This window comes from Miniopterus schreibersii (genome assembly GCF_964146895.1).
Source record: "Miniopterus schreibersii genome assembly, chromosome: 1".
NCBI lineage: Eukaryota > Metazoa > Chordata > Mammalia > Chiroptera > Miniopteridae > Miniopterus > Miniopterus schreibersii.
This window is the reverse complement of record NC_138101.1, coordinates 184032729-184060484: the sequence shown is the minus strand read 5'-3', so window position 1 is coordinate 184060484 and position 27756 is coordinate 184032729. Positions and strand designations below refer to the sequence as shown.

Genomic DNA, 27756 nt, shown 5'->3' with positions numbered 1-27756 from the left:
GGGCTCCCTCGGCTCTTCCCGGCGCGCGCGCCGCTTTCGGCTCTTTCCGGAGCCACTCGCGGCGGGCGGGCGGCGGCGGCGGCAGATGTCGGACCCGCGGGCGGCTGAGGGGCCGGGCTTCTGGGGCCCGGCGGCAGGTCGAGAGCCGGCGGGCGGCGTCGGGGACGGCCCGGGAGTGGCGGGGAGCCAGGCGGCCGCCGCAGGTACGCTAGGCCTGGGCGCCGGCGGGTGGGCGCCGCCCGGCCTCGGGGCCCCGCACTTCGGCGCCGGACTCGGCCTCGCTCCGCCCTGCCTGGGCAGCCCCTCCGCGCGCGGAGCCCCCGTCCTCGCGGCGACCCCCGGCCGTGGTCTACCCTCGAGGTTATTTTCCACTCCTCTTTCCAAATGCCTCGGGTGCTGCCGCGCTTCCTGTCTCGGGGCAGCCCAGATGGCGGTGACAGGGCTGCGCCCCGCCGCGCCGCTTCAGCTTCCGCGCCCGCCGAGCACTCCTTGGCTGCGGACCCCAACCCCGCTGGCCTCGCTGTCCCCAGCCCCGCGCCCCGATCCCCACCGCTGTCCCCGCCTTTCCACGCGCCTCTCTGCCCCCATCTGGCTGGGCTGCCTCGCCTGCTGGCCAGAATCCCCCTTGGCTCCAGCCTCCCTGCCCATAGGCCCCCCTCGCCTCCATCCTCTGCATCTCAGAGAGATGAGAGTTGGGACAGGTTGGCCGGCGGGGGGCTTTTGGATGAACGTAGTGGCCAGGAGATAGGGGCTGGCATAGGGACTTCAGCGACCTCCCTCATTCTCCAGGACCCTCCACTTCTTGTTCAGACTTATCTTCATTTCTGCCCACGCAAGTTCCTCTGTGTGCATTACTTCGGAGTCCAAAAGCAAAAGGGTCTTTTTATCACATGTTTACCTGTCAGGCCCCTTTATGATCACCACACAGGTGAACTAAAAGGGTGCTCTTTTGAAATACCAAAGGATGGAGGTGGGGCGGGGGGGGGAGCTGGTTTCACTAAATACCAAGTAGAAATTAATATTTCAGGTCTGAAATGAAAATAGACACCGTAAAGTGTAGCGGTAGAGGTGGTGCCACACAGTGCGTGGGTTGGAGTCTGAATTTTCACTTATTAATGAAGTGACTGTGGGTAAGTCACTTCTCTGTGTCTGTTTCCTCCTCTGTAAATTGTGGGTAACCGCCTAATATTGTTGGGTTACATGAGCCACTATGTATGAGGCACTTGGTGCCTAGCCCAGGGAACACACCAAATTGGTGTTGGCCATTGTTATGAGACTAGGTCTGTTCTTGCTCATCTAAACTCCGTGTGCTGTCAGAAGTGTTCCTGTCTGTGCCTGTCCCAGCATGGTGACTTTTCCTGTCTTTCACTTCTATCCCAGATATCTCCCATCTCCTAAAGCGGCTTCCGTTAAACACACACATAACTTTGAATCACTTAGCTTTTCCCATGACTTTATGTTCTCTTTTAGACATGTAACAGTCTTTGTCTTTTCTTATGAACTCTGTGCCTTGTAGTAAATTCAAAAGCGATGGCATTTAACTTCATAGCAGTGAAAATTTGAAGCACAATTTCTAAAAGATTAAGCAAATGAACACTCAGCAAGTCTCAAACATCTGTCCCTTGCATGTGTCAATATTTATAAAGTAAGGACTGTTCGTTTACTTTCCCTTTACATCCTTGTGTGGTTATGGCAAACACACCCAAGCATTTAAAATAGAAAGGTCTTGCCCAGCCTGAGTGACTCAGTTGAGCGTTGTCCTGCACCAAAGGGTTGCCCGTTCTATTCCTGGTCAGGGCACATACCTGGGTTGCTGGTTAGGTCTCCGGTGCAGCCAATGGCTATTTCTTTCTCTCTTTCTGGATGTTCTCTCTCTCTCTCTCTCTCTCTCTCTCTCTCTCTCTCCCTCCCCCTCTCTCTCCCTCTCCCTCTCCCTCCCTCCCCTTCCTCTCCATCTCCCCCTTCCCCTCCATCTCCCCCTCCATCTCTCCCTCCATACTCCCCTCCCTCTTCCCCCCTTCCTCCTTCCTCTGTAAGCATGTCCTCTGGTGAGGATTAAACAAAAATAAATAAATAAGTTCTTAAGAATAGTTCAGGGCCCTGGCCAGATAGTTCAGTTGGTTAGAACGTTGCCCTGATTCCCCAAGGTTTGCTCTTCCTTCAGGGCACATACAAGCAGCAATTAATGAATGCATAAATAAGTGGAAGAACAACACAATGTTTCTCTCTGTCTCTCTCTCTTCTTGCCTCTGTCTATCTCTCAAATCAATAATGAAAACACACACACCACAGTAGTTCAAGATATATTGGAGGATAATGGGTTTGTTTCTGAATGCCCACCTCCCACCCCCAATTGGTTCCTGTATTCACTTTTCCTCCCAGGGCATTGATGTAACACTTAGGGTTACTTTCCCCCTCTTGCCCTCAAAAAGCAGGGTAAGTGTTGATTTCTTTTTATTTCATGTAGGGACTTACTAGTATATCCTAGAGAAGGATCTTCCCCTTGAGGTTGGGTTTGGTACTAACAAAACAGCTGATAAAATAATAATAATGATAGCTTACATTGCTTGTTCTGTGCCAGAATGTGGAAAAAGATTTACTTGTGTTATCTGGCTTCCTGTCAACAATAATTTTCTCCCCATTTTGCAGCCAAGAGAGGTTAATTTATTGCCCAAGTTACCTGTGGAGTTTTTACTGTTCATATGAAATTGTCACCTTGTTATGATGAAGTTTACAATAGCCTGTTTTTATTTTTATTAGCCATTAATCAAGTGTTAGTACTCCAGGGAAGGTATGGTGTTTGCTCTCAAGGTGTTTTTAGTTTTATGAGGAACAACAACCAACAATTTAAAACATTTTCTAATTGGGTGTCTTTCATTACAGCTCTTGATGTACCTGCCCCCCAATCCTCAAGAAACCCGTTTGAGGGACAGAATCTATCTTGTGTCTCTCCTAGGGCCCTTATTGTTGTGTCCTAGAGGTTCTGTAAATATTTGCTGAATTGTGAGACAAAGTCTCAACACAGAGATTTGGAAGAGCATCAAATGATTTTGAGGAATTAGGGTTGAGATAATCAAGAGTGTTCCTTGGGTTAAAGCAGTGGTTCTCAACCCGGAGTGATTTTGCCTCCTCCAGGGAACTTTTTAGTTGTCACACTCTGGGCTGAGAGGAGGAGGGCTGTTACCCACGTCTAATGGTGTAGAGGCCAGGGATGCTGGCACATATCCTGTAATGTGCAGGGCAGCCCTCACTGCAGTTTTCTGGCCCCAAATATGAGTTGACAAACCTTGAGCTAGAGTTAAGCTAGGTTTGTAAAGCAGTGTGGAATCATGCATTTGTCTTGGCTCAGAGTTGTACAGGCTTGAGGTAAACTAAAAAAACTTCAAATTAGACATTTGACTGTATCCTTTTGCCACCTTCCTTTGGAAAATGATCCAATGAGTAAGCAATAGAGGCTTAAGAAAGAATTAAATTGAAGGAGGTTTCTGTCATCCTTTGTTAGAGGGAAAACAGCAATAAGAAATGAGGTTGGACATTTCAGTTGTTATTGAATTAAGGGTTTTGATTTTTCCACGTACATTCCTTCAAAGGAATTTGTAGTAAGAATAATCATAACTTGTTTTTTTAAAGTGCGGAAGATACCTTTTGAAGGTCTTCATGTTTGTTAGCTGAGGTTTTGGTGATAAGTAAGACAAGTGTTTATGTTCTGAACTAAGCTCTCTAGTGGTCATAGTGTTCTTATTGTTTTAGGAACTGTAATTGTTTTTAATAGTCTTTTATTTGGGGCACCTGGGTCCTTCAGTCCCCAAGAGGAGAGAAAGATCACTCTTCATATAGTGAAACTCTCTGAGGCATACATGTTGCATCACTTAAGAGCAGCTTGTTGTGTTTTTTTTTTTTAATACCATTAGAGAGCTTTGGGAAAAATAAAGAGCAAAGTCTGTTATGACCCTGAAATCAACAGTAGAACTTGGTGTGGTGTATATGACCTGGAGAGCTATCAATGCATTTAGACATTAAGGACAGGAAACAGGTCAGGGAAACTTGTTCATGGTTCTTATGAACAAGTTCATGGTTCCGTGCAATAAGTCTTTCTGCAGTGATGAAACTTGCATTTCTGTGGCTATTTAAGTTTCAACTTAAAAATTGGTAGCTACCACATTGGATGGAACAAAAAAATAGAAGTCTATACCGAAGAACCCTTACGTGTTTTGGTTTCTCTTACAGTTTTATGTCAAAATGCCCTATAAATTTGTCTGCCTTTGGGTTATTTTTTTTCTTACAGTGGTTGTGCTTTTATGATGTTGAGATAGCCAGTTCATCTTGTCATAATTCAATCCGTAACATACAAGCTAAGATTTATAATCTGACCACCCAGGGGCATGTTGTACTCGTTAGGGCTGAAGAAAAATTGGATCACATGGTCTCTGGATTTGGTTGGAATATAAACTTCAGCCAATTTCTTTTTGTTTGAGGCTCTTGAATCTATAACCGCATAACCTGCTTTTGGTTCCTCTGCACTTGAATGTAAAAGCCTGGGCTAATTATCTCCTTGCAGCCTGTTTAGTGAAAGGGAAGTCCGAAGAGACTTGTTCTAAAGAACTCTGACCTGATATTCATATGATTTAGAAAAACCTACTTTTGGGTTCTCTTTGTAGAGAAAGTATAAGTACATAGTAAATTTAAATTTGTAGCATGATCAGACTGTCTGAAACCATATTCTGGTAACAAAGAAAGAAAACACATATTTAAAAAATAGAAAATAAGTCATTTTAAGGAAGATTCCTTTTTTCCCTTTCTCCTTTGGCATCAGTGATAAACCTAGTTATTCTTTTTTTAAAAAAAATATATCTTTATTGATTTCAGAGAGAGGAAAGGAGAGGGGGAGAGAGAGAGAAACATCAGTGATGAGAGAGTCATTGATCAGCTGTCTAGCCCACAACCCGGGCATGTGCCATGACTGGGAATCAAACCCCGATCGCCTGGATCCTAGGTCGACGCTCAACCACTGAGCCATGCCTGGCAGGGCGATCAAGTTATTCTTGAGCTTCCATTTGCCCTTCTCCATTCAGTATTTTTATTTATTTATTTATTTTTAATCCTCACCTGAGAATATTTTTCCATTGCTTTTCAGAGAGAGTAGAAAGGAGGGAGAAAGAGAGAGAAACATTGATGTGAGAAGAGACACATTGATTGACTGGTTGTCTCCTGCATGCGCCCCGACTAGGGCTGGGGAGCAGACCTGCAACCCAGGTATGTGGCCTTGATCAGGAATCGAACCTACGACCCTTTGGTGTGTGGGCCAGTGCTCTAACCACTGAGCCACACCAGCCAGGGTTCCATTCATTGTTTTGTTTGTTTGTTTATTTGTTTTGTGTGTTTTTTATATATCTTTATTTATTTCAGAGAGAGGAAAGGAGAGGGAGAGAGAGATAGAAATACCAATGATGGGAGAGAGTCATTGGAGATTGAGCCCGCAACCCGGGCATGTGCCCTGACCAGGAATCGAACCTCGATCTCCTGGATCCTAGGTCGATGCTCAACCGCTGAGCCACGCCAGTTGTTTTTAAGCACGGTCATGATTTCTGCCACGTTAGAGAATACATTCCAATATTATATGATTATTATTTTTTCTTTAAATTGACATTTAAAATTTTGTTTCACTCTAAATAATATCCGTGATATTACTAGTTTGGTGTATCAGTTTTTCCTAGTACATATTAAAATAAATACATACTCATTAAAATAAAATAAAAACATTTTCCCACATACCATCTAAATTTATAAAACTTGCCCTGATTTCTGTGATCTCAGTGTAGGGAAAGACAACTTAAACAGGATACACAAAGGCTAATAGAGGAAAATATTGATAAATTTTGACTATATTAAAATTAAGAACTTTGGTTCATCAAACAACACCATTAAGAGAGGAGAAAGGACCCTGCTGGTGTGGCTCAGTAGGTTGAGCTTTATCCCATACACCAAGAGGTCACTGGTTCAGTTCCCTGTCAGGGCACATGCCTGAGTTGCAGGTTCAATGCCCAGTAAGGGGCCTGCAGGAGGCAGCCAGCCCATTGATGCCACTCACATTGATGTTTTTCTTTCTCTCCCTCTGCCTTCCCCGCTCTCTAAAATGAGTAAACACACACACACATATTTTAAAGAGCTAAGACTGTATTTCTGACACTATTAAAAACAAAAAAACCACAGGAGCCAATAAGGAGCTTCTCCTGGCCAACACTAGGAAAACTTGAAACATATAAAATATGTTAAAATCATGTTTCTAACACTTCTAAGTCATGTTTCTAATACTTCAAAAAACAAATCATTGTATAGAGATTGCCATGATTCTAACTCAGTATTCTGACAATTGTGGAAGGGAAGACTCAGTCCTTTATCCTGCCTCTCAGAGAAACCAAATAGTTGATATGGGGAATTTTTTTTAAATAGAAGAATTCTAACTAATGTAGGAAGTGCTTGAATTAGAAAAATCATTTTTTATCCTGTAACAAAATGATGGTTCTATTTTAGCGATCATGAATGGCTGCTAAAGCCATTAGAGGCATCAGGCTGGAAATATGAAGTCAACATTATTAAAGTTGTGGCAAGCATATATTACTTCCTGATGTGCTGCAATAGGAATTACATGCACCATGTCTGTAGCATTCTTGTGAGAACAAAACAACCTGAATCTAGTCAAGCCTCAAGGTCAACATTGTGCAATAGAATTTTCTTTGATGATTAAAAATGTTTCTGTGCTGTCCAGTACAGTAGCCACTAGCAACTTGTGGCTTTTGAGTACTTGAAATGTGGCTAGTGAGACCGGGGAACTGAATTTAACATTTTATTAACTTTAATAAATTTAAATTTAACCACATATACTAGTGGCTACTGTCTTAGACTGCACAGCTCTAGATCTATGGCCAGTTTATAGGTAATACAGGGGATAGAAGACTCTATTAAAGTGATACCATGAAAATGTAATCAGCTACATTCAGAATATGGGAAAATCTATGTGTCACATGATCTTTTAATTTTTATTTCAACAAATATATTGTATGAAAAACAGTGGGGTGAAGATTGATATAGATTAAGGGATTTATGATTTAGTGTGTCAACCTTATTTGGATCCTGATTCAAATTTAGTGTGTGAACCTTATTTGTGTGAATTTATTTTTATAAGTCCTGGAGATCTTGATTGACTTATTTAATCCAACTGTGTAAGTTTTCAGTTAAAAAAAAATCGAGTGCCCTGTTAGGATATTATGTCACGAAATATTGTAGCCTCATAAAAGATTGTTGTCTCATGTACTCTGCATGGATTCGAATACATCTGAAAAAGTTGTCTGTTTTAGCTCCTTACTTTAAACGGGACAAAGTGGAACAACTAAATAAGGCCAGCATGGTCAGTGATCATCTCAGGGATGGTTGAGAGGGCTGGAGATGGTCAGCCTGGGAAGGAACCTACAGGAAATTGATAGCAGGCTGTAAATATTTGAAAGGATATTGTGGGGAGGAGTGATCGAATTGCAGAATTTATTAGGGAGCAGATTTTACTTGACCATCATAGGGAAGAACTTTCTATTCTCATTGTCTTGCACTGGAAAGGGCCTTCTCAGAGTGGCAGAGGCTGGGAAACACCTGACGATTATCTTAGACTCAGTTCTTTGGTTGAGATATGTAACTGAAACCTTAGTTCTCCTGTGTGTCTCCTTTACTCTCACACCACTACCACACTCACAGCCCCCTGATACCAGATGTGTGGGGCTTTTACGCACACCAAGCAGCTCTGCAACACCAGCTGGGAGTCCTACAATTTAACTCAATTCTCACACTCTACCTGGAGATACGCTCGGTCCCACAAGACTGCCCTCCACCCCCACTTCAGATGTCAGTGTGACAGTAGTAGATTCCCAGGCTACCACAACTTCTGTCCTACTTGGCTACAAACTGGAGGTTCCCATGATCGACCTCCCTTTTGGATTTGATTATGTGTTAGAACAACTCATAGAAATGAGGCAAACAGTTACATTTACCAGTTTATTAAAGGCTGTGGTAAAGGATACAGAAGAACAGTCCGATGAAGAGATACAGAGTGCTTTTACCATTTAGGAAATTATAAGGGTCTTAGGAGTTCTGTGCTAGGAACCAGGGACAGAGACTAATATATATATTTTCTGTTATCTTACGAGAGGAAAACTGTGTGGCCTAAGCTCTAAGGTTTTTCTGCCTGTGAGTGTGAATGATGGAAAGAAAAAGAAATCTTATTTACATACAAAAAAACGAGACGAGATTAAAAATTGGATCACAAATATTTGCCTGTCATTTGTACTTTTATGTTCCTACCAAACTAAAACTTTCAGGGTTTGAGGTTTACTTCAGTAAGTTGTATTTTGAATTGAGAAGTGAACTTTGGGCTTCAGCTTCTTGCTGTCTTAGCCAGAGGAGGTTAAACGGGGGTTTATCGAATATCTGAGTGCTCAAGGAAAGGCTAAATGAATAAGCCATAAAAGCAGGTAGCATCTAATGGTTACGAACATGATTGCCTGGGTTTGAATCCTGTCTCTAGGCCTTATTTTCCTTACCTGCAAAATGGCAATAATCCCAGCCATAGGCTTGTTGTGAGCTTGGGAACATAGCCTTCATTGAGCACTTCATCTAAATACTCCTTGAGGGTGCCTAACAGTATTCGTTAAGTTATTGATGAATAAGTGAGTTAGTAAATGAATGAAATTACAGAAATCTTTTACCTGATCTTGGATACTGTGATCTGAGCTTTTTTTCTTTTTTTTTTTAACTTTTTTTTTTTTTTTTTAATATATCTTTATTGATTTCAGAGAGAGGAAAGGAGAGGGAGAGAGAGAGAGAAAAAAACCATCAATGATGAGAGAGTCATTGATCGGCTGCCTCCTGCACACCCCCGACTGGGGATCGAGCCCGCCACCCGGTCATGTGCCTTGACCGGGAATCGAACCCCGATTGCCTGGATCCTAGGTCGACACTCAACTGCTGAGCCACGCCCGGCCGGGCCTGAGCTTCTTGAATATAGAGGTGGCATTCTATACTTTGGCACTGAATTCCAGTTCATTTCATTCTACATCTCACCATGCCCTATATTTTCTGCCTAATTTAACCATCTGCTTTCTGAGAAATAATGGTTCTTGAATTAGGATTAATTCTGTGGGGACTTGTTTTGGAAAATGACTTATTTTTTTATAAATGGGTTATGATTATCTGAGAATACTTGGATGTGATGCCTTGAATAATTTATGTACTGGGCCTCCCAGAGTATCAAGTTTATGCCCAGAATATTTTTGGAAAGGGAAAGTTGTTTGAAACTGCCATATTTTTTAAAAGGTACAGGACAATTAGGATTATGTTTCCTCTTAGACATTGAATTTTTCTTTCCATGATTTTTTAGAGATTGAAGATCTAGAAAACGCCAAGGTCATCTCTCCAGTGGCTTCTGTCTCTGATCCAGAGCCTCATTCCTCACCCTACAGGTAGGGACAGCAGCTGCTTTGGATAAAATGCTTCTAGAGCTTTTCTTTTCTGAGATAAGGAATTGGTGAAAGAAGTGGGCAGTGACATTAAGGGGGAAGACAAGTGAATGGTTTTGTCATTAATTAATCAATGCTTAAGTATATTTAGGGGCAATGTCAAATCTATTTCAAGTTACAAAATTTTCTTTTAGAGTATAAAACTGTAATGAACAGTGTAGTGTCTTTATTTATGTTCTCCTGAAGACTAGGTTCAAATGTGAAAACATTTGACATGGATCCCAGGTAGACTTTAAGAGAACGCGTGTTTGTTTTTTAGTCCTAAAATACACACACACACACACACACACACACACACACACACACTTTCACACTATAGGAGGCAGTTTTTTATTATGTAATTTTCAGATTAAACCATTATGCTGCCCTTCAAGCTATCATTCTTAAATTAATTTCCCTCTCCATCCATCTCATCCCCCCACCATCAGAGATAACAGAGTGTATAGCAGCAAGGGAAGAGTTGTACTGAGCCCTAGAATTAGTGGACACACGAAACATTAATGGAATAATTAATGAAAAACTGTATCTTGGAGAACCCCGAGCTTGTGGATATTATAGTCCCACTGATCAGGGAATAGCACAATGTTGTCAAGCAGAACCTGTGATTTTCATGTCTTATACAAAATTGATGGCTGGAGAATGTCAAGATATTTAAAAATGTGTTACTTCTTGAGGAGAAGTTCTTTCTTCTTACCTTTGTATATGAAATAAAATCCTTTTCCCCCAGAATTCAGATGATGGAAGATAATGATTAATATAGTTGGTGATAATAATATAAACCACACTTTATTGACTGTTTCTCTGTAATAATAATCAAAATAAAATTGTTACTTTTTATTAAATATTTATATTTGCTCAATACTATTCCAGGTGTTAAAATGTGTTAATATCATTTATTCCTCATAACAACCCTCATTAAATAAGTATACCTATTGTGCTTTTTTTACGATGTGGAAAATCAAACAGTAAATTCAGTAATTTGCCCAAGCTCACCCAGCTTTAGTTTTGTTTGACTCTAAAGCTTATTCTCATAAGTAGCAATAGAAAGGTTTTGAGTTCTATACTTAGAGCTAGTAGGTTACTGTATATAACACTCCTTTTAGAAGCACAGCCTCCTCAAGGCTTTGATTATTGGAGACAATTCTTGTTCTCATCAAATCCCCTGAGGAGAACTTTCCATCTTCCTGCCACTACTCTTTTTCTGTTGAGTTGAAGGATCTTTGGGGGATGGGTTTTGGCACAGTACTGATTTTTCCTCCTAAGAACAAAAACTTTTTTTGGAGTCAGGAATATAGAACATTCTTAGAAAAAAGATTTAATTTTGAAGTTTTGTTTCTAAAATCTAGTGTGTGAAGAAAAAAAATCCAGCGATTGTGACGTTTAGTGCTTGAAGTTTAGTGTTTGTGTTTAGTATATACTGGAAATGGAAACAGCAAAACACTATCTTTTCTCGTGAAGTTGGCCGCTGGCTGGCCTGGCTCGCCCCTCCCTTTGGGATGGCCTCCCTGTTCCAGGTCAGCACAGCCAGAAGGCTTACAGTGGGAGTTTTTCCTTTACGTGGTTTATCATTGGCATCAAATGATTTGCAATTTATCTTTCTCAAAATACCCTTCACTGATTCTTCAGAGCATAAAATGCTAATGTGAATATTAAATTTATGTGGCTGTTGCATGTCCTGTTTAAAATATTTTTTTAATAAGCAGAACTGTATTTGTGCAAAGTAGCATGCCTAAAGGCAAAGAAGAGACTAAATTTTAGATGCCATATATAGTAAGGGCAGGCTAATGGTCAGATTAACTGTTGTATTCCCATATTCCAAATATTCCTCCTTTGTTCCCCAAAATTAACATTTATTTATTCAACAGATAATGATTGGGTATCTGCTATTTATTCACTCAACAGATATTTATTGAGAGTCTGCTCTGTACCTGGCACTGTTCTAGGCCCTGAAGATGCCACAGATGAGCAGGCAGTCCAAATCCCTGGTCTCATGGAGCTTATATTCTAGTGAGGGAGGCAGGCAGGAAACAAGTGTACCTCGTATTTCATAGAATCTAAGTTGCCATCAACTGTAAGATGAACTATTGTTTTATGTACCAGCAAGAAAGAAAAAAATGCCCAAGATAGTGAGTCTAATAAGAGACCCCTACATGGAGCTCTGGCTGAGCAAAAGCCTGTACCTTCCGTGAAAAGATAAACAAGGAAAAAATCCCTCTACACAGCAAAGGACAGCAGGGAAACTTGAAAGTCTCAACCTTGGCACTGATGAGGGCAGGGCAAAATACGTCCCCTGAGAATAAGAGCCACAAGTCTGTAGTCACTAGTTTGTTTCCTAAATTCACTCAGCCCGTATAGCCTAAACAAAACCCATAAACAGAACTTCAAGGCGACTTGGTTGGTGGCACTCCTGAGCAATGTCAGAAGCAAATACAAATCTCCCGTGGAAGGACTTGTATCAGTCCAGGCCCCAGGGAGTTTGAAAATACCACCAGTTTTTAGAACATCCCATATTTCAGTTGTATTAAAATCTGAAAACAAATCTGCATCTTGCAGTCAACAAAATATGGTACATAATATGTCAGACAGTAATGGATCAGCGAGGAAAAGCGAAGTGGGGGAAGGGTGTAGAGTGATGGGGCCAGGGAGGGGAGAGCCATTTTATATTTAGACATCTGGGAGGCCTCCCAAAAGTTGTGACTGAGCAGAAACCTGAAGGAAGGAAGCTAGAAAGTAACTGAGGGAAAGGGATTCTAGGCAGAAGTGACAGCAGGCCCAAAAATGCTCACATGGGAGAATGCTTGAACTGTTTGAGGATTCTCAAGACATTCAGATGCCCTTGTGACTGGAATGGACTGGACAAGGCAAGATGAGGTCATTCTAGGAGAGATGGGGTCAGAGTACAAAGGGCTATAGGGTTCCATGTGACAGGCTTGGGTGCAAACAGGGAGTAAGACCCAGTGCTTGCCATCAAGCTCACATAAAAGTGTGACAGATAATAAATAGTGTCAAGAAACAAAAATGGACCATAATTTCTGGGCTTACGAGGATAAAATAGGCTCGCACATAGATCAGCTTACAAGTTACACAGAATTACCCAAGCAGACCCATGAAAACCCATGGTATCCCACAGCTCTGACTTTCATAGTAACTACCTCGTTTGTTCCAAGGTAGGTTGGAGTGACTAGGATATTTCTAAAGATAGCTCTGTTTTATCTAAAGAAGAGGTAATTTATAATCTAGGAGTGGCTTTTCTTGTTTTCGTTGAAAGGAAGGAAGAAAAGAAAAGAAAAGAAAAGAAAGAAAAAAAGAAACTGACAAACTCCAAAATAAGCCCTCTGTTTCCCCATGTGGTTTAAAGTACTTTTCCAGTCATTTACTCAGAGGAAGTGATGCGCTAAAGCAGTGGTTCTCAACCCTTTACACCCCAAAGAACTTTTATTTATGTGGGTTATATCTATCAATGTTTACTATATTAGAAATTAAAACTGAAAAATTAAAACATTGTTATTGATTCATTTTAAAAGAACAATAGAAAACTCATTACATGTTAATATAAAATGTTTTTAATGAAAAACAGCTGTTTTTTGGAGCAAAAATAGTTTAGTGAGGAGATGTTGTAAATCTCTTTATTGTCTGCCTTAACAGGAGATAGTTGGATTCTCAGATCTGCTTCTGTATTCATTCTGTTGCAGTATCACATATAGTCTCTAGAAAAAAACACTATGTTCTTGAGAAGATGAAAATGAAACAAATCATATTTTAGAATTATTATGAAAAAGTTTTTGTTTTTTTTTAATCCTCACCTGAGGATATTTTTTTCCATTGCTTTTTCAGAGAGAGTGGAAGGGGGAGGGGGGGGAATCAGTGTGAGAGAGACACATCGAGTGGTTGGTTGCCTCCCGCTCATGCTCACTTGGGGCTGAGCCTGCAACTGAGGTACATGCCCTTGACTGGAATCGAACCCGGGATCCTACGGACTTTGGGAAGACGCTCTACCCACTGAGCCAAACTGGCTAGGGCGATGAAAAAGTTTTGACTTCACAGACTCCCCTGAAAGAGTCTTAAGGACCCAGGGGTCCCGGTTGATACTTTGATAACTGCTGCTTTAGAGGATCCATGCCACCTTTTGTTGGAAACAGATTCATTCCCATGAGTCCTGGGTGTTGTGCTATAGCCCTGGCACTTCACACCCTTCCTAGTCTCTCTGGAAGCCAGGGGAGATGAAAGAGAGCATAATTATTCCCTTGCTGCTCTAAAATCAACTATTCAAACAGATGTGGTGTAAGCCATGGGGATAGTAGATTAATGTACTTAAAAAGGAAAGAAAGTGATCTGTTACCTTTTCTTACTACCTGGTGAATTGGGTGCAATATGGATATCTGTGACAGGGTTGCAAAAGGTAGGGTGTGAGATGGAAATCCTGGGATAACGGTGGATAGGGATTGCCTTGCTAATCAGTTTGCACTTCCTTTGTTTTGGTGATCAATTTCTTTGCCTCTAACCAGTGACTGTGTACTGGGATTCTAACTCTTACTGAAATTCTGCGTGGAACAAGTGGTGTGGGCCCTAGAGTGAGGAACAAAACCAGACCTGCAGTCCATCTCAGGTCACTGAGCTATGTGTTTACCATGGTTCCTGGAGCCTGGGATGCGGCTTTGTCCATCTGTGGGCCCTCACACACTGTCACCACTTTATTATGGCCCAGGTCAGCTCTGGGCAGTGGTCAGCTAAATTGACAGGAGACCTGAATGCTAGACAAAATCGGGTGGGGGTGTGTGTGCTTTGAAGGGTGTTTTATTTCTGAGTTTTTCCAGGGCTATTGTGCCATTTAAAAGAGTCCTTGAATGACATACTGTCTTCCTCTGAGAGGCCACAGATGGTACCTCCAGTGAGCAAGGATGCTGCGGAAGATCTGCAGAAAGCGGCCAGTGCCTTGGAGGCTCAGGCCTTGGTGGAACAGGAATTGCAGCCTGCAGACCAGGCCCAGGTCCTCAACAAGGTAGGGAGCACATTCTCGCTCTCTCTTTGAAAGGCACCAGAGTTTAGATACATAGGGATGGGTTGGAATTAGAAAGCACTGTGAGGATGGCTCCCAGAATTCTCCTTGCTCTCTTTGGGCATCTCATTTTTAATTATTTGGAGAACGATCATGTGTATCTCCCACAGGACCCATCACTGTCCTAGCACCCAGTAGAATTATTTTAAAAATTATTTAAAAAATGAAGCATTAGAATGAATGCTTACATGTTGTCTAAAATCTCAGTGTGAAGAGCTTTAAACCATTGGACTGTCTTTTAGTCTCACTTGTCTTGTGGTGGATCTACTCAGTATTTATGGTAAAGATTCCATAGAAATGGCACTAATAGCAGTGGTCTTCCTGCCATGGAAGAATGGGTTGCTTGAATCATTAACATATATATTGTAATAACAAATGGTAGTAGTGTCAGTAAAGATAATGGCAAACATTATAATTACATTTGTATAATGCGTTAGAGTTCATAAAGCACTTTATCCACAATGCTTCATGTACTCCTGAGAACAACCCTGTGAGATCAGTACCATTATGTCCCCACTTTACAGATGTAGAAAATGAGGCTAAGAGCTGTTAGTGACTTTATTAAGGATATGTGGCTAATAAAGTTAGAAGCTAAGTTATTTGTTTAGCCTTCTGGAAAAGGAAGGACTCATTTAAGCAAGTTAGCTACAGTCTGATTCACCTCATGTAACAATGGCGTTAAGAACTGAAAGACTGCCCTAGCTGGTTTGGCTCAGTGGTCAGAGTGTTGGCCTGAGGACTGAAGGGTCCCAGGTTCAATTCCAGCCAAGGGCATGTACCTCGGTTGCAGGCTTGATCTCTGGCCCCGGTCAGGGCATGTGCAGGAGGCAACCAATTGATGTGTCTCTCTCACATCGATGTTTCCCGTTCTCTCTCCCTTCCACTCTCTCTGAAAAGCAGTGGAAAAAATATCCTTGGGTGAGGATTAAAAAAAAGAACTAAAAGACTTATTCTCCAGAAACAGATAGTATGAGAGTATAGTCTGGGAGGATTACAAAATTTTTAAATTTGTTTCTTGCAAGTATAAATCTCGTCTCTTAACTGGACTGCTTTCTCACTGATGGGCTCTCCTGTGTTGGCAGTAATTATACTACTTGTGTTGCCTGCTGACTGCTTGGAGAAGGAGCAGAAAATTAAGGCATATAGCATGAAACAGGAACACGAATCTGAGTGATCTGAAGTGAGACCCACGAGGGAGAGATTTCAGGCTCCTGCCATGGTTATTGAGGGCTTCGAGTATCGAGTGACATTTGTATTCTTTCATGCAGGTTAGATGGCTGGCAGCAAATACACTGTGTAAATGCAAATCCTGGGGCTGGTCTGAGGGGAAGTTATATTTATTTATAGAACACTGATACCGGATGAGACAACTGATAGGATAAGACATCTACAGTGTGCTGTGGATGAGACAGACAGAGACAATAAACTGGGTTCTCTCTGCAGTGCTTTGGTAAATGATTGCTAGTGATCTGGAAGTAACCCTTGAATGGGAACTGTAGCAGGAGAATTGTGTGGCAGAGTGGGACGTTGAGCCAAACCCTGGGTGCAAGAGCTGTCATGAGTGAAGCTGTAGGGAGGTACTGTGTAGGCTGAGGTGAGGTCGAGGCATGGCCCAGAAACGCTGCTAATGCAGAAGTCAGTAGCAAGCTTTGAAGATGTTTGTGGGCAAGGATTTTATAAAGTGTCTCGAGTAGGAAAGTTGCCAAAGGTAGGAGAGAACAAGAGCCTTTAAATTAGGGAACATTTTGGTGGCATTAAAATAATTAGAATTTATTAGCAACCTGTACTTGGAGGAAAGAGAAGGAATGGTGACTATCACATTAGGCTTAGAGTTGGGAGAGTGGAGTCTGCCACTCTAACATGTTCTCTCACCAGAATTCTGTTGTGCAGATGGCCAAGTATCAAGCTCCAAAGAGGTCTGGGGACATCGTTATGATCCAGTCTGAGCACACGGGAGCTATAGATATTCTTTCAGCGGATTTGGAATCTGCAGACCTTCTGGGGGACCACAGGAAAGGTAAGACCTTTGGTAGTATGGAAGGTGGTTTGTCTGTTTCCAGCGGGCACTTAAAGAAAGGCAGGCAGACAGATGAAAGGTAGGAAAGAAATTGTCTTGTGAAAAGAAGTCCAAGAAGCCGGTAGAAAGAATGTTGCCTGCGACAACCTCCCTAAGCAAAATGCCAGACGTGGCAGCTTTTCCTCTTGGTTTCCTCTTGGTAGTAAGATGCCTATCCTTTCAGTCTCCCCGCCACTGATGGCTCCTCCGTGCATCTGGACCTTTGCCAAGATGAAGGAATTCAAAAGCAAGCTGGGCAAAGAGAAGAACACCTGCTTGGTGGTGAAGCGGGGTGAGGTGGTGACCATCCGGGTTCCTACCCATCCAGAGGGGAAGCGTGTCTGCTGGGAGTTTGCCACCGATGACTATGACATTGGCTTTGGAGTTTATTTTGACTGGACCCCTGTAACCAGCACTGACATAACTGTGCAGGTCAGTGATTCGAGTGAGGATGAAGATGAAGACGAGGAAGAGGAGGGGGAGCTGGAAGGTAAATTTAACTTTAACATAGTTTGAAGTTTCAACCTAATATCTAGTGACCGCTTCCTGTGTTGTGTGAGTCCTCCTGTTCCTTAGAGTGTAGGTGAGGAATCCCTTTCAGCGTCGCCAGCTGAGTTAAGTGATGCTGGCCAAAGTCGGACCCTCAAAGAGCATTCTGATGGGATTGGATTGATGCCTTAGTGGAAAACTTTTCCTTTTAATCAGCACCTGCTGTTTCCCCAACATCTCCCTTGGGACAGGGAAGCGGGCGGGGCAGTGCTGTTGTGTATAGCGGCCGTGTTTTTCAGGTCACATATAAACCTGAGATTATTTTTCATTTCTTTCTTAGTTTTACAATATTTACATTTATTCTTGGCCTGGAATTAAATTCAGTGATTACAATTTGCTAAATGTACCCATTCTCACCCCCCGCAACACATGGTCACAGCTGTCTGACTACTACTTACTTCTTTATTTCATACCTAGAGCAGTTTTATTTTAATTTTTTAATTTAAATTTTTTGTATATCTTTATTGATTTCAGAGAGAGGAAGGGAGAGGGAGAGAGAGATAGAAACATCAATGATGAGAGAGTCATTGATCGATTGGCTGCCTCCTGCATGTCCCCCACTGGGGATTGAGCCCACCACCCAGGCATGTGCCCTGACTGGGAATCAAACTGTGATCTCCTGGATCATAGGTTGATGCTCAACTGCTGAGCAATGCCCAGCCTGGCCCTAGAGCAGTTTTAAAAGTACTCTCTGTGCTCCATTCTAGTTGTTACTTGCAATACCTTCTCAGGATGACCATGAGGCATTTTGCGGTGAGGAGGTGGTGTTATAATATGAGAATAGGTTCTAAGCATTAGCTTTATTCCTTGATTTTCATATGTTATCTTAAAGTCAATTCTGTAACTTACTTTTTCATGGACAAGCAGGTTCGCAGGGAAATCTTAAGGTATTTAGGGAAAAGGAGAACTTCATATCTTGTTTGTTGCTCTTTAGGAGGCCAAGTGGAAGTTCTCGGTCACTCTGTACAGTGTCTTTGTCTGCATTTTCTACTTCCATTAGCTAGTTCTTTCCCCTGTTAAATGAAAGGATGTGAGAATCTTCCCTTCTAGATATGTTTTTCTCTCCCTTTCTGTCCAGACACTTCTGGAGCTAGGTAGGTTCCATAAGGCTAAACCCTTTGTTTCTCAGTGGAGGCGTTATTGGCATCTGGGGTGGGATGCGTTTGTTGTGCAGGCACTATCATGATGTTTAGCACTTTAGGACCCTTGGATCACCCAGACATTTCCACATTCCTGTAGGAGGGCAGTAGCATCCCCACTGGGTGAAAGCCACTAGTTCACCTGGACCATTCTCTGATTTTCAGGTAGGACTTAGGTATGGGCTCTGAACTCATGTCCGAACACTCTGCCATTTTGCTCATGCAGACCCTGTCCCAGTTGGAGATGTGGAGAGAGGCTCCAGGAGCTCCCTGCGGAGTCGCTATGGGGAAGTCATGCCTGTATACCGACGGGACAGCCACCGAGATGTGCAGGCTGGCAGCCATGACTACCCTGGCGAGGGCATCTACCTGCTCAAGTTTGACAACTCCTACTCCCTGCTACGCAACAAGACTCTCTACTTCCACATCTACTACACTAGCTGAAGGCCCTTGGGGACTGGGCAGGCGGTGTTTGCTGGCTGAGTAGGCTGCCAGCTGGTGCCTCTTGTTTTGACAGGCAAGAGCTCGAAGTTGAGCGTGAGGCTTCTGACCCTCATGCCCCGCCTGGCATGCCTGACTGTTGACCCCACGTAGCTTTTCCCCATCCCTGGCTTCTGCAGGTGGTGGTGTGGTGCCCCTGTTCTGTGGTCCCTGAACTCACACTCTTCTTGCTTCAGACTCCAGCAAAATCCCTCTGTGAAGGTGCCCATCAGGCAGAAGCCTAAAAGCAAGTTGGGTGTTTTCTTTTAAAGACAGGTTTTGGTACAAGGTGTATTTCAATTGCTGCTCTCTCTTCTGCCAGAGCCTTTATTGCAGATGTGGTCGGTGGTACCCTCTCTCCTTTTGGAAGTGCTGGAAGGGGAAAAGCATATTGTGCATGAAGGAGCCCCGTTTCCTGGCTGGAGAAGGCTCTGTCCAGCCTCTCAGCACTGCCATATTCCTGCCTGCTGGTTCTCCGTGGTCTCTAGAACTGGCTGGGAGCCCTCACAGCCTTTGAGGGGTATTATTAGTCCATTGGCTCGCCTCTGCCTCTTTGCCTCCTCTTTTCCCTTTCCAGGCCTGTGTGTTTGCCATCACAGCAAGAACTTCGGTGCAATCCAAAGTGATGATCAATGTAATTGGGATCCTCTGGGAAGGAAAGCTGCCTCCATCACTTCCTGTTTGAAGAGGCAGTGTCTCTTACCAAGGACACTAGTGGTTGAGGGGGAAGGGTGCCAGCTATGTACTGGATCGGTGCCAGAACCCACATCTTTAAAAGTCAAGTGTTACTAACTTTTTTCTTTTTTTTCTGTATAGTCAAACAAGGGGTATCATCTGAGAGAGAAAGTTTAAAAAACACACACACAAAACACCCAGATTCCCCACCGTTTTTTTCTTTCTTTAGAGTAGGAATGTTATTTAGAAATTTTGCTTTGGAACCAATCCGACTTCCCAAGTTTCTGTGTTTAGGTTTCTTGCAAAGGGGGCTTCAAGCTTTTGATGTTCCGAGTCTCCTAGGAAAGGTGGCAATGAACTTCACTGTTGCTGCTGATTGGCTGTGTTCTTCCCTGGTGATGGCCTTTGCCACCCAGGAGTGCCGCAGGGTGCCGCAGTCAGTGGTCACCTCAGCAGCAGGGTGGCGGGTCCTCGGGCAGAGAAGGGGCCACGGCACTTGTTGGTACCTTCTTGTTTCTTATTCCTTGTGTCAAGTCTGTTACTGCCTTAGAATTTTGAGGAATAATTAGATTTATTTATTACTTTATTTATTTATGCTAACACATTTCATTTTGTCTTTGAAACAGTTTCCATCTGTTTCTTAGGCGGCTTCCGTCCGCTCTGAGCCATTGAGCAACTTCCTCTGTGGAGTTGATGACGATTTTAGGAGAAGCCGGGAAGTGATCATGTTCCATTCCTGCAGGTCAGTCCCTGTGATGCTTTGGGAGGAACCTGCCCCTTCTGAAATGGGCGATGCTAACCTACCCCAGCATCCCCTGTGCAGAAGTCTAGGTTGTGAGGAAATCTGCCCATTTGCCTCTGGTTGAGTGTAGAGGACTTGACTAGCCAATCAGAGATGTCCTGTGATTCCATGATGTCAGTCTTTTGCCTGCTCTGAGGAGTCACCTTCATGCGGTGTTTCCTCTGGCTCATTCCTTCCTTGGTGGGTGCCTTGCACCAGGCCTCTCTTACATATAGGAGCAGGAAATGGAAGAACAGGGCTCCTCAAAATAGGTGTGTAGTAGCATCTGCTACATGAACAAAGGGTGATACAGCCTTCACCTTCTATTTCCCTGGGAGCAGAGCCCGAAGTAGGTGGGACATTGTGGACTGCCATAGCATCCCCCTTCTCTGAGCAGCATCATACCGCCATTATTTTATATTCGAGTACATTTTGTAGAGGATTACACTAGCCAAAATTTATATACTTTGTAAGAAATTAGAATTTATTTTAGTGACTATTTGGACAGCGAAAACCAGCTTGCTGTGCGTCAGCCCATCAGATAGCCGAGTGACCACTCTTTCATCACATTAGCCTTTGCTAATATAATCTTATAAAATAATTTTCTACTGAGCTGTTCTCCAATCAGCTGAAGCTTTGCTTATTTTTCCTGCTTATTACTAACTTCTGACTTTCTCTTAAAATGGAGCTGCCAGGCCATAGCAAGCTCCCTGGATAAAACTTATTATTTTTGCCATGAGAGTCTCTATACTTATTTTCCTTGGAATCCTAGTTGTGTTGCATCAGGGAAGCCTGAGGGACTTGTTCCCGTCGCCTCTATGTGCCTCTTACTGTCTGGTCACTTTTGAAGTCCTGGATGTGGCTACATTTCATTCTATACTGATGTTGCCCTGACAGTCAGGGTTTCTCTGTTCCATTTGCATAAAATAGCTAAAAGAAGGTATTTTTTAATTCATTCACTATTCTCATATTAAATTTCTGAAATTATTGAAGTGTGGGGACAAAATATTATTTACTGAAGCACAGGTAATTACTGAGAATTTCACAGCCCAGCAGATCTTGAGAGGTAGTTATTTCCTTAGTCTCTCCCTGTCCAAGTTTAGGGAACCAAACAATGAAAAGACAAATGATTTGTTTTCACCTTCCCCCTGTCCTCTAGGGCACAAATAAATATTAACAAACAATAGAAAGAAAGTACTTACTTCATCTTAAGAGAGACACTAGAATTCTCTACACAGAGTGACTGAGTCCTTAAATTTCTTCAGTTTATTTAGTTTTGCTACTTTGTTGAGAGATGGCTTTTAGAAAGGAAGACATGTTTAAAGGGCTAAATTTCTCAACATTTACTATGAAAAATTTCCAGGAAAATTTTTAAAAGAAATGTATAGTAAACGTCCTTACGTATACCACTACCTAGATTTTTAAATTATAAGCTGCTAATTTTTAGGCAAAGATGATTCTATCATTCTGTTCCTTTTTACAAGTGTCCAATTAGTGTATGTCCCCTGCACAGACATCAGCTCTCCTGTGTCAGAGAGCTCCTGCGTCTCTGCAGACTTGTTTCATTCAACATGAGTTACCTAGAAGGCGGTCCTCACAAAAGCGTTCCCTGGTCTCCATCTTTCAAACTCACGCTGTATTTCCCCTCTCTCTCAGACTGTCATTTCTTCTGTTTTCTTCTCCAGCATGCCAGCGATGGAGTGAGGTAGTTGTGAAGCTGCTGTGGAAGGACTTTATTCTAATCTCTTTGCTTTATGAGACATCTTCAGGATTCTGAAATTACAACTCAATCCTCAGACATTATGTAGCTTTATGATGGAAGTAGGTAGCAACTTGAAATAAGACCATTCCTATTTTTTTCTTGATTTGATTCATGCACTTTAAAAATATTTTTATCTGTTACTTAGGAAAGAAAATCTCAGACTTTTAAAATGTACATATTGTCACCTATAATATGTATGTGGAAGAATTAAAGCTGAAAGCTCACTGTCTTATATTAATCAGTGGGATTAGATATTACTGTAAAATTTATAGAAAATACCTGAGTTAATGTGTTTTTGATGAGCCTTCCCAGTCCCTCTTTGAAAGAATTAGGTGAAACCCAAACCCCAAAGTCTGTATTTTTATATTTATTTTTTAAGATCACTTTTCTGCAAAAGGTTGACTTTTAACTCCAAAGTATGTAGTCCTCAGATACGTTGTTGAGTGACCCTAATTTACATAAAAGACTTGTTTTAGAGGAAGCGACATGAGTGAAACAGTTGTGTATGGCTTGAGAACTGCCTCTTTAAATTGATAGTAAGGAATGAAAACAATAAAATGAGAAGAGAGAAAAGCTATCAAATGTATCCTGGAATTTTACTCATATCTCAATTTTTTTTAGTTCTTTAGTTTGTGTTTTAGTCATTGGAATTGTTCTTAAGCCAGAAGTCTCCCTGGTTCTCCTTGTGCTTATTCTAGAAAAACCCACTTTGCTGTCTTTCCCAACAGGACTGACTTTAGAAATGTTTTTGAGTAGGTCTCTTATGCTGAGTATAATCCTGACCTGAGGATTGATTTCATCTCTGTCTTCTCTGGGACTTACAAGTCTAGTGCCATGAAAAAAGATGGCGAGTTTAGGAAGAAGCTAGTTGGAGTTCCAGCTTGTCACTGTAGCCCCAGTTGGTTTTGCCTGTGGCCAAGAAAGGGGTGAAATAGGTTAATTTTGACCAACAACATAGAAGAGTCTCAATCCATGAGTGTGTTTGTGAACAAGCTGTGTCCTGTAGGCTGACCTCCCTGGGATCACCGTTGTCTTTACTCTGGGTGGGCTGGTCATACACATAGTAGTGAACGGATCCTGTTAGAGCTCCCATTTAGATTTTCTCCTGGGTCTAAAAGATCCACATGAAACTGTAACTGGTCTCTTTCTACCTGGCCAAAAGTGTAGGACTTCTGAATCTGCTGGAAAAGGTAAGTGCACCCTCCCTCTAGCATCTCAGTGGTTGAAAAGAGTTGGAAAGCGAGTTTGTCTGGAGGAAGGTAATTTCATTTTTGTTGCTGTGAGGGGTAGCTTGTTAAGGGATTTATGGTCTTTATAGAGCAAGTCATTCTGTTCGTTGTGTTTGTGCTCAGGGAGCGATGATGCATGATTCTTTGGGGGGGAATCGGAATGGGTGTCTAAAGCCAGTCACAAGTCAGCACTTTCTAGCAGTCCAACATGTGGTGAGTGACCACGCCCAAGTCCCGGTCTTTACACACATGGGATCCTGTTCCTAGGTCCTCATTTCCACACAGCTGAGAGACAAACAGAGGGACTAGCCTCCTTCCATTTCTTCCTGATGTTTTGGTTATTTCTGGTATTGTTTAGCACCAGTAGCATGATATCCGCGGCCTCAGTTTACCTGATTAACCAGAATTAAATAATAGTGATAATAAAGTTGAGTAGTTAAAGCAATCAGTCATGGTTGGAAGTAGGACTTTGTTCTTTAAGCCAGAAGCCTCTCTGGGAGGAAGGGTTATGACTTACAGTCCCGTATTGGGACAGCTGGGTACCTTGTGTATGACTGTGCAGCTGGAACTCTTGTTAATGCTACCAAGTGGGTGAAGAGGATGTGGCAGTGCTGTACTAATGAGGACAACAAATTAATCGACTTGGCTAATAAATAGAGCAAGCGCTCCATCTGTGGGAACTATATTGTGACTGGTTGTAAGTGTAATATTGGTGGGAGTTTGTGGCTCCTCAGCATTCTTGGAGTCTCACTTCAGGGCCTACTCAAGGAGCCAGTCTCCTGTGGGCAGTGACTTTGGCATTCTGCAAAGGAGAAACTCCTGGGAGTTGATTCCTGGTGTCCTCTTTTCTGGGAATGGGGGAGGCCCTTAGGCAAGAACTGCTTTGGCTCTGTTGGTACCTGGTTATGGTCAGTGTTACCCCTTTGGTCGGTCTAACCAGTCCAGCACCTGTGGACACTTCTTAACACCTACCTAGTTATTTACATAATGAGGTTAGGGCAAGATTTGGGACCCAAAGGGTGAGAAACACTTTGCCTTGAGGCCACATTTCAGAAATCACTTCTCCCTCTGGAGAGTTGAGTTCTTTCTGCCTGAACCAGGAAGGCCCCTCCTGTTGAAATCTCTTCTCACCAAGCTGGGAAAACCCAATTAATTGCCTAAAGCCTTGATAGTGGGGCTCATTTACAAATAGTCATTCCCGCAAAAACTAAGTCCAAAGGCAAGACTCTTCGTCATAGTCCTGGTACTCTTTGAACTTGTGGTTTCTATTACATGGACTTCTCTTTCTTTTAGGCCCCAGGCATGTGGAGCAGAGTTAATTTCATGGCTCTTCACTCTCAGAGATGAGGAAAAGGTGCCCCAGCCATCTCGAGACACAGACCTTCTAAATTAAATCCCACAGTTTCATGTTGCTTTAAGCAGGTAGTTTTGGCTTATCTGGGGGTAAAATATTATATGTGAAATGATTTTCAGGGAACAAAGTATATTTTCTAAAAGTTCTGATATAGGGTCAGGAACAATTCTAAAGTTTTGGCTTGAACTGCTCTAGTTTATAGGGTTACAGTAGAGCTTTTAACTGGCAGTCACTTTAAGGAGGTCCCCTGAACTCTCATCCTCACTTAGGGTTCAGATGCCTTGTCTGTGATGTTCCTTGTGTTTGGTTGTTATTGTTGATTTTTAGGTTCAGGCAAGAGTCATCTGGAAAACATTATCTTAATTCCTTCTCTTATGCCCTAAACAGTCCATATTAAAAACTCCACTAACATCCCTGTCTGAGATTATTGTCCCATAAATGAAATTCTTTGTTGGTGTTTAATCAAGTTGGATTATTTCCACTTAGCCATGTTCAAGAGCAAGTCCAATCCTGTAACCCATGACTGGTGTACCCATCCATGTTCCCTTAATAATGGGAGATGTTTTCAAGTTCCCAGAAGAAAGCTGCTTTGTAATCAAAGTGATGGGTTATAAGAAAGCCAGATGTTGGATAAGGGTAATTGGAATAGAGGAATGTACTTGAAGATTTCCTAAACTACTTTATGCCATTAAGCTTATTTCTGAAAGGTCTGCTTAGGTGCCATGCACTGAGCTTAGGCAGTCGATTGAAAGATGATCCCACTTTCCTGGTAAATATTTAAGCGATTGGCAACCACAAAGGTATTCTTTCCTTATTGTTCTGTATCCTGTACTGACGCTGACATTACAGAAAGGGCCAGAAAGGGAAACTGTCTTTTATTTAAAATAGAGAATTATCTCAGCCAATCATTCATTGCAACTTATTTTACATGTACCCTCTCACAAGAAATGCTGTCACCCTCTCCTGTGATTTCTAAGTTGAGAGCTCTGTTCCAAATTGTTATTTAATCATTACGTCCTGCTGAGTGGTTTTTCCTTTAAAACGCCATGTCTTACCACCCCATGGCATTGAATGTGTTGCTGTGATACACAGACGATCCTGAGCTATGGTTCTTTAACTAGCTCAGCCTTGTGTTTTTATATTATGTAACGGTTTTGTGATGCTTTTGTGCACTTTGTCTTCTTTTCCAAGTTTTGAAATCTGTCATAAATAAACTTTTTCACTATGCACCTGAAACATTTGAGTTATATCTTAACCTGATTTACATTTAAATTTTTTTATTCATCTCGCCTCTGCATCTTAAATGGAAAGGTATTCTATAAATTTAATCTATTGAGGTTATACAAATTAAGAAAAATTGACAATTAAGAAAAAATTGAGAATCAGGTTAATGATAGTTCCCTCAGCTGTGTTTAAATTCATGGCAGAGTATTATGAACTGAGAGCTGGGTTTGGCCCAAGAGGGAAAAATTGGGTTTAGAGTAATGAATACTAAATAGAATGTTATTGAGTTTTGTCAGTATTTGGCTCCCAGTGATGTTCATTTTTCAGTGAATTAACTTACTCTGTTCAAATCTGGAACCAGTACTTTGGACACCTGGGTAGTCATTAACTTGGCCTCAGTGATATTAATTTAGCCTGTTTTTATTTACAAAAATGACACCGTAAGATATCTTTGAACCCAGCTGGCATTGCTCAGCATTTGAGCATCGACCTATGATCCAGGAGATTGCAGTTCAACTTTCAGTCAGGGCACATGCCTGGGTTGTGGGTTCGATCCCCAGCAGGGGACGTGCAGGAGGCAGCCAATCAATGACTCTCTCATTGATGTTTCTCTCTCCCTCTCCCTTCCTCTCTCTGAAATCAATTAAAAAATATATATGTGATATCTTAGACATCTCTTCTTACACTGCTGCCTCTGCATATCCCTGCTGTGTTTCAGAATGAGGACTCACAGCTGAGCAGGGAGTGGTACCATTTAAATATTTTCTTCAGTGATATCCAAGATGAGCCTGTTTGATCTTTTCTGCTTTCCTTTGCAGCATATTTTAGAGGCTGTTGTATCAAGGAGGAAGAGATCTGAAATAATTGGGAGTTAAATGATATAATCTCACCAAACTACTCCACAACCAATAATAAAAAGCCCAGGCAGATTGTATGTAGCTAGGGATCTTGAGTGAGTTATGTTTGGATATGCCAAATACATCACTGCCAACACATACCATACTGAAGATTATTTCTTAATTTTTAATGGCATTCATATCTGTCACATCACTGACCCTGACATAGTTCAGGATTATATAAGGCAGCTCACACACTGCAGCTCTTGACATCCAGCTGGTGGTCTATAACCCCTGAGGTTCTGGCTACATGCAGCAGCTAGCTTAGTTCAGGTATTCTTCCAAAGCAGAAGGATGCATGCTGTGACCTTGGATCAGGAGCTAAATAGTGTTTAAAGTTAGGAGGAGCCAATAAAATGAATACTTATCTCTTGAATGTGTGTATCCACCTGTTTGTCCAATAAGTTTACTGTTTTCCTTAGTGGGTATGTAAAATTGCTTTGGAACAAAATCCTGTATTTTTTGCTTTGTTCTCAAGTTCTTCCTGCTTTCATCCTTCTAAAGTATTTGCCAGGACTTAACTGCTTCCATCTAATCACCAGTATCAGGCTACGCCGACATGTGTTGTTCATCCACTGTGGCCACACGCACTGTGGGGAGACTGCAGATCACACTCCTTGTGGCCTCTTGCCTACCAGGATCAGGTGCCTGCTGATCTTCACAGATCTAACAACTGATGTGACTTTACCACTCACTCAGCCTTTGGAAAGAAGCCCCTACTGGAAAATACCCCCTAAATTTAGGTGGTGGTTTTGGGTTGAGAGACACATTTGACCCCTGAAAATAAGAATTTATCTGCAGACTGGAAGGAGTCTCAGAGGAGGTAATCTTCAAATCCCTTTGTAGAAGCTTAATTATTGCTAAGCCTTGGAGCTGTTTGGTCTGACCTCTAGAGAAAAGTCTATGCACTTGGGGAAATATTTGCTCCTTCATGATCTTTTAAGGCCCCCAAAGGAGGAAAGAGACATTGAGGGAGGCCACCCACGGTTGCACAG

At 42.2% G+C, this 27756-nt stretch overlaps 1 protein-coding gene across 4 annotated transcripts; it reads left to right on the top strand.

Moving 5' to 3' along the window:
- Window positions 1-5: 5 nt before the first annotated feature.
- TMED8 (transmembrane p24 trafficking protein family member 8) lies at window positions 6-27756 on the top strand. 4 transcript variants are annotated; one of them, XM_081151123.1, is made up of 6 exons: window positions 6-203; window positions 9422-9503; window positions 14430-14559; window positions 16507-16633; window positions 16857-17162; window positions 18587-27756. In XM_081151123.1, the coding sequence occupies exons 1-6, from the start codon at window positions 86-88 to the stop codon at window positions 18802-18804; spliced, it is 981 nt and encodes a 326-aa protein (XP_081007249.1). In that variant the 5' UTR covers window positions 6-85; the 3' UTR covers window positions 18805-27756. The 4 variants fall into 4 exon arrangements, with proteins under 4 accessions (XP_081007249.1, XP_081007248.1, XP_081007251.1 ...); XM_081151122.1 differs by having other exon boundaries at window positions 16492-16633; XM_081151125.1 differs by lacking the exon at window positions 6-203 and having other exon boundaries at window positions 9420-9503; window positions 14437-14559; window positions 16492-16633.

Bases quoted from the DNA above. Each gene is read 5' to 3' on its own strand.
- TMED8 (XM_081151122.1), top strand. From the start codon at position 86: ATGTCGGACCCGCGGGCGGCTGAGGGGCCGGGCTTCTGGGGCCCGGCG. The intron at 204-9,421 runs GTACGCTAGGCC...ATGATTTTTTAG, and splicing joins GAGCCAGGCGGCCGCCGCAG to AGATTGAAGATCTAGAAAAC. The intron at 16,634-16,856 runs GTAAGACCTTTG...CTATCCTTTCAG, and splicing joins TCTGGGGGACCACAGGAAAG to TCTCCCCGCCACTGATGGCT.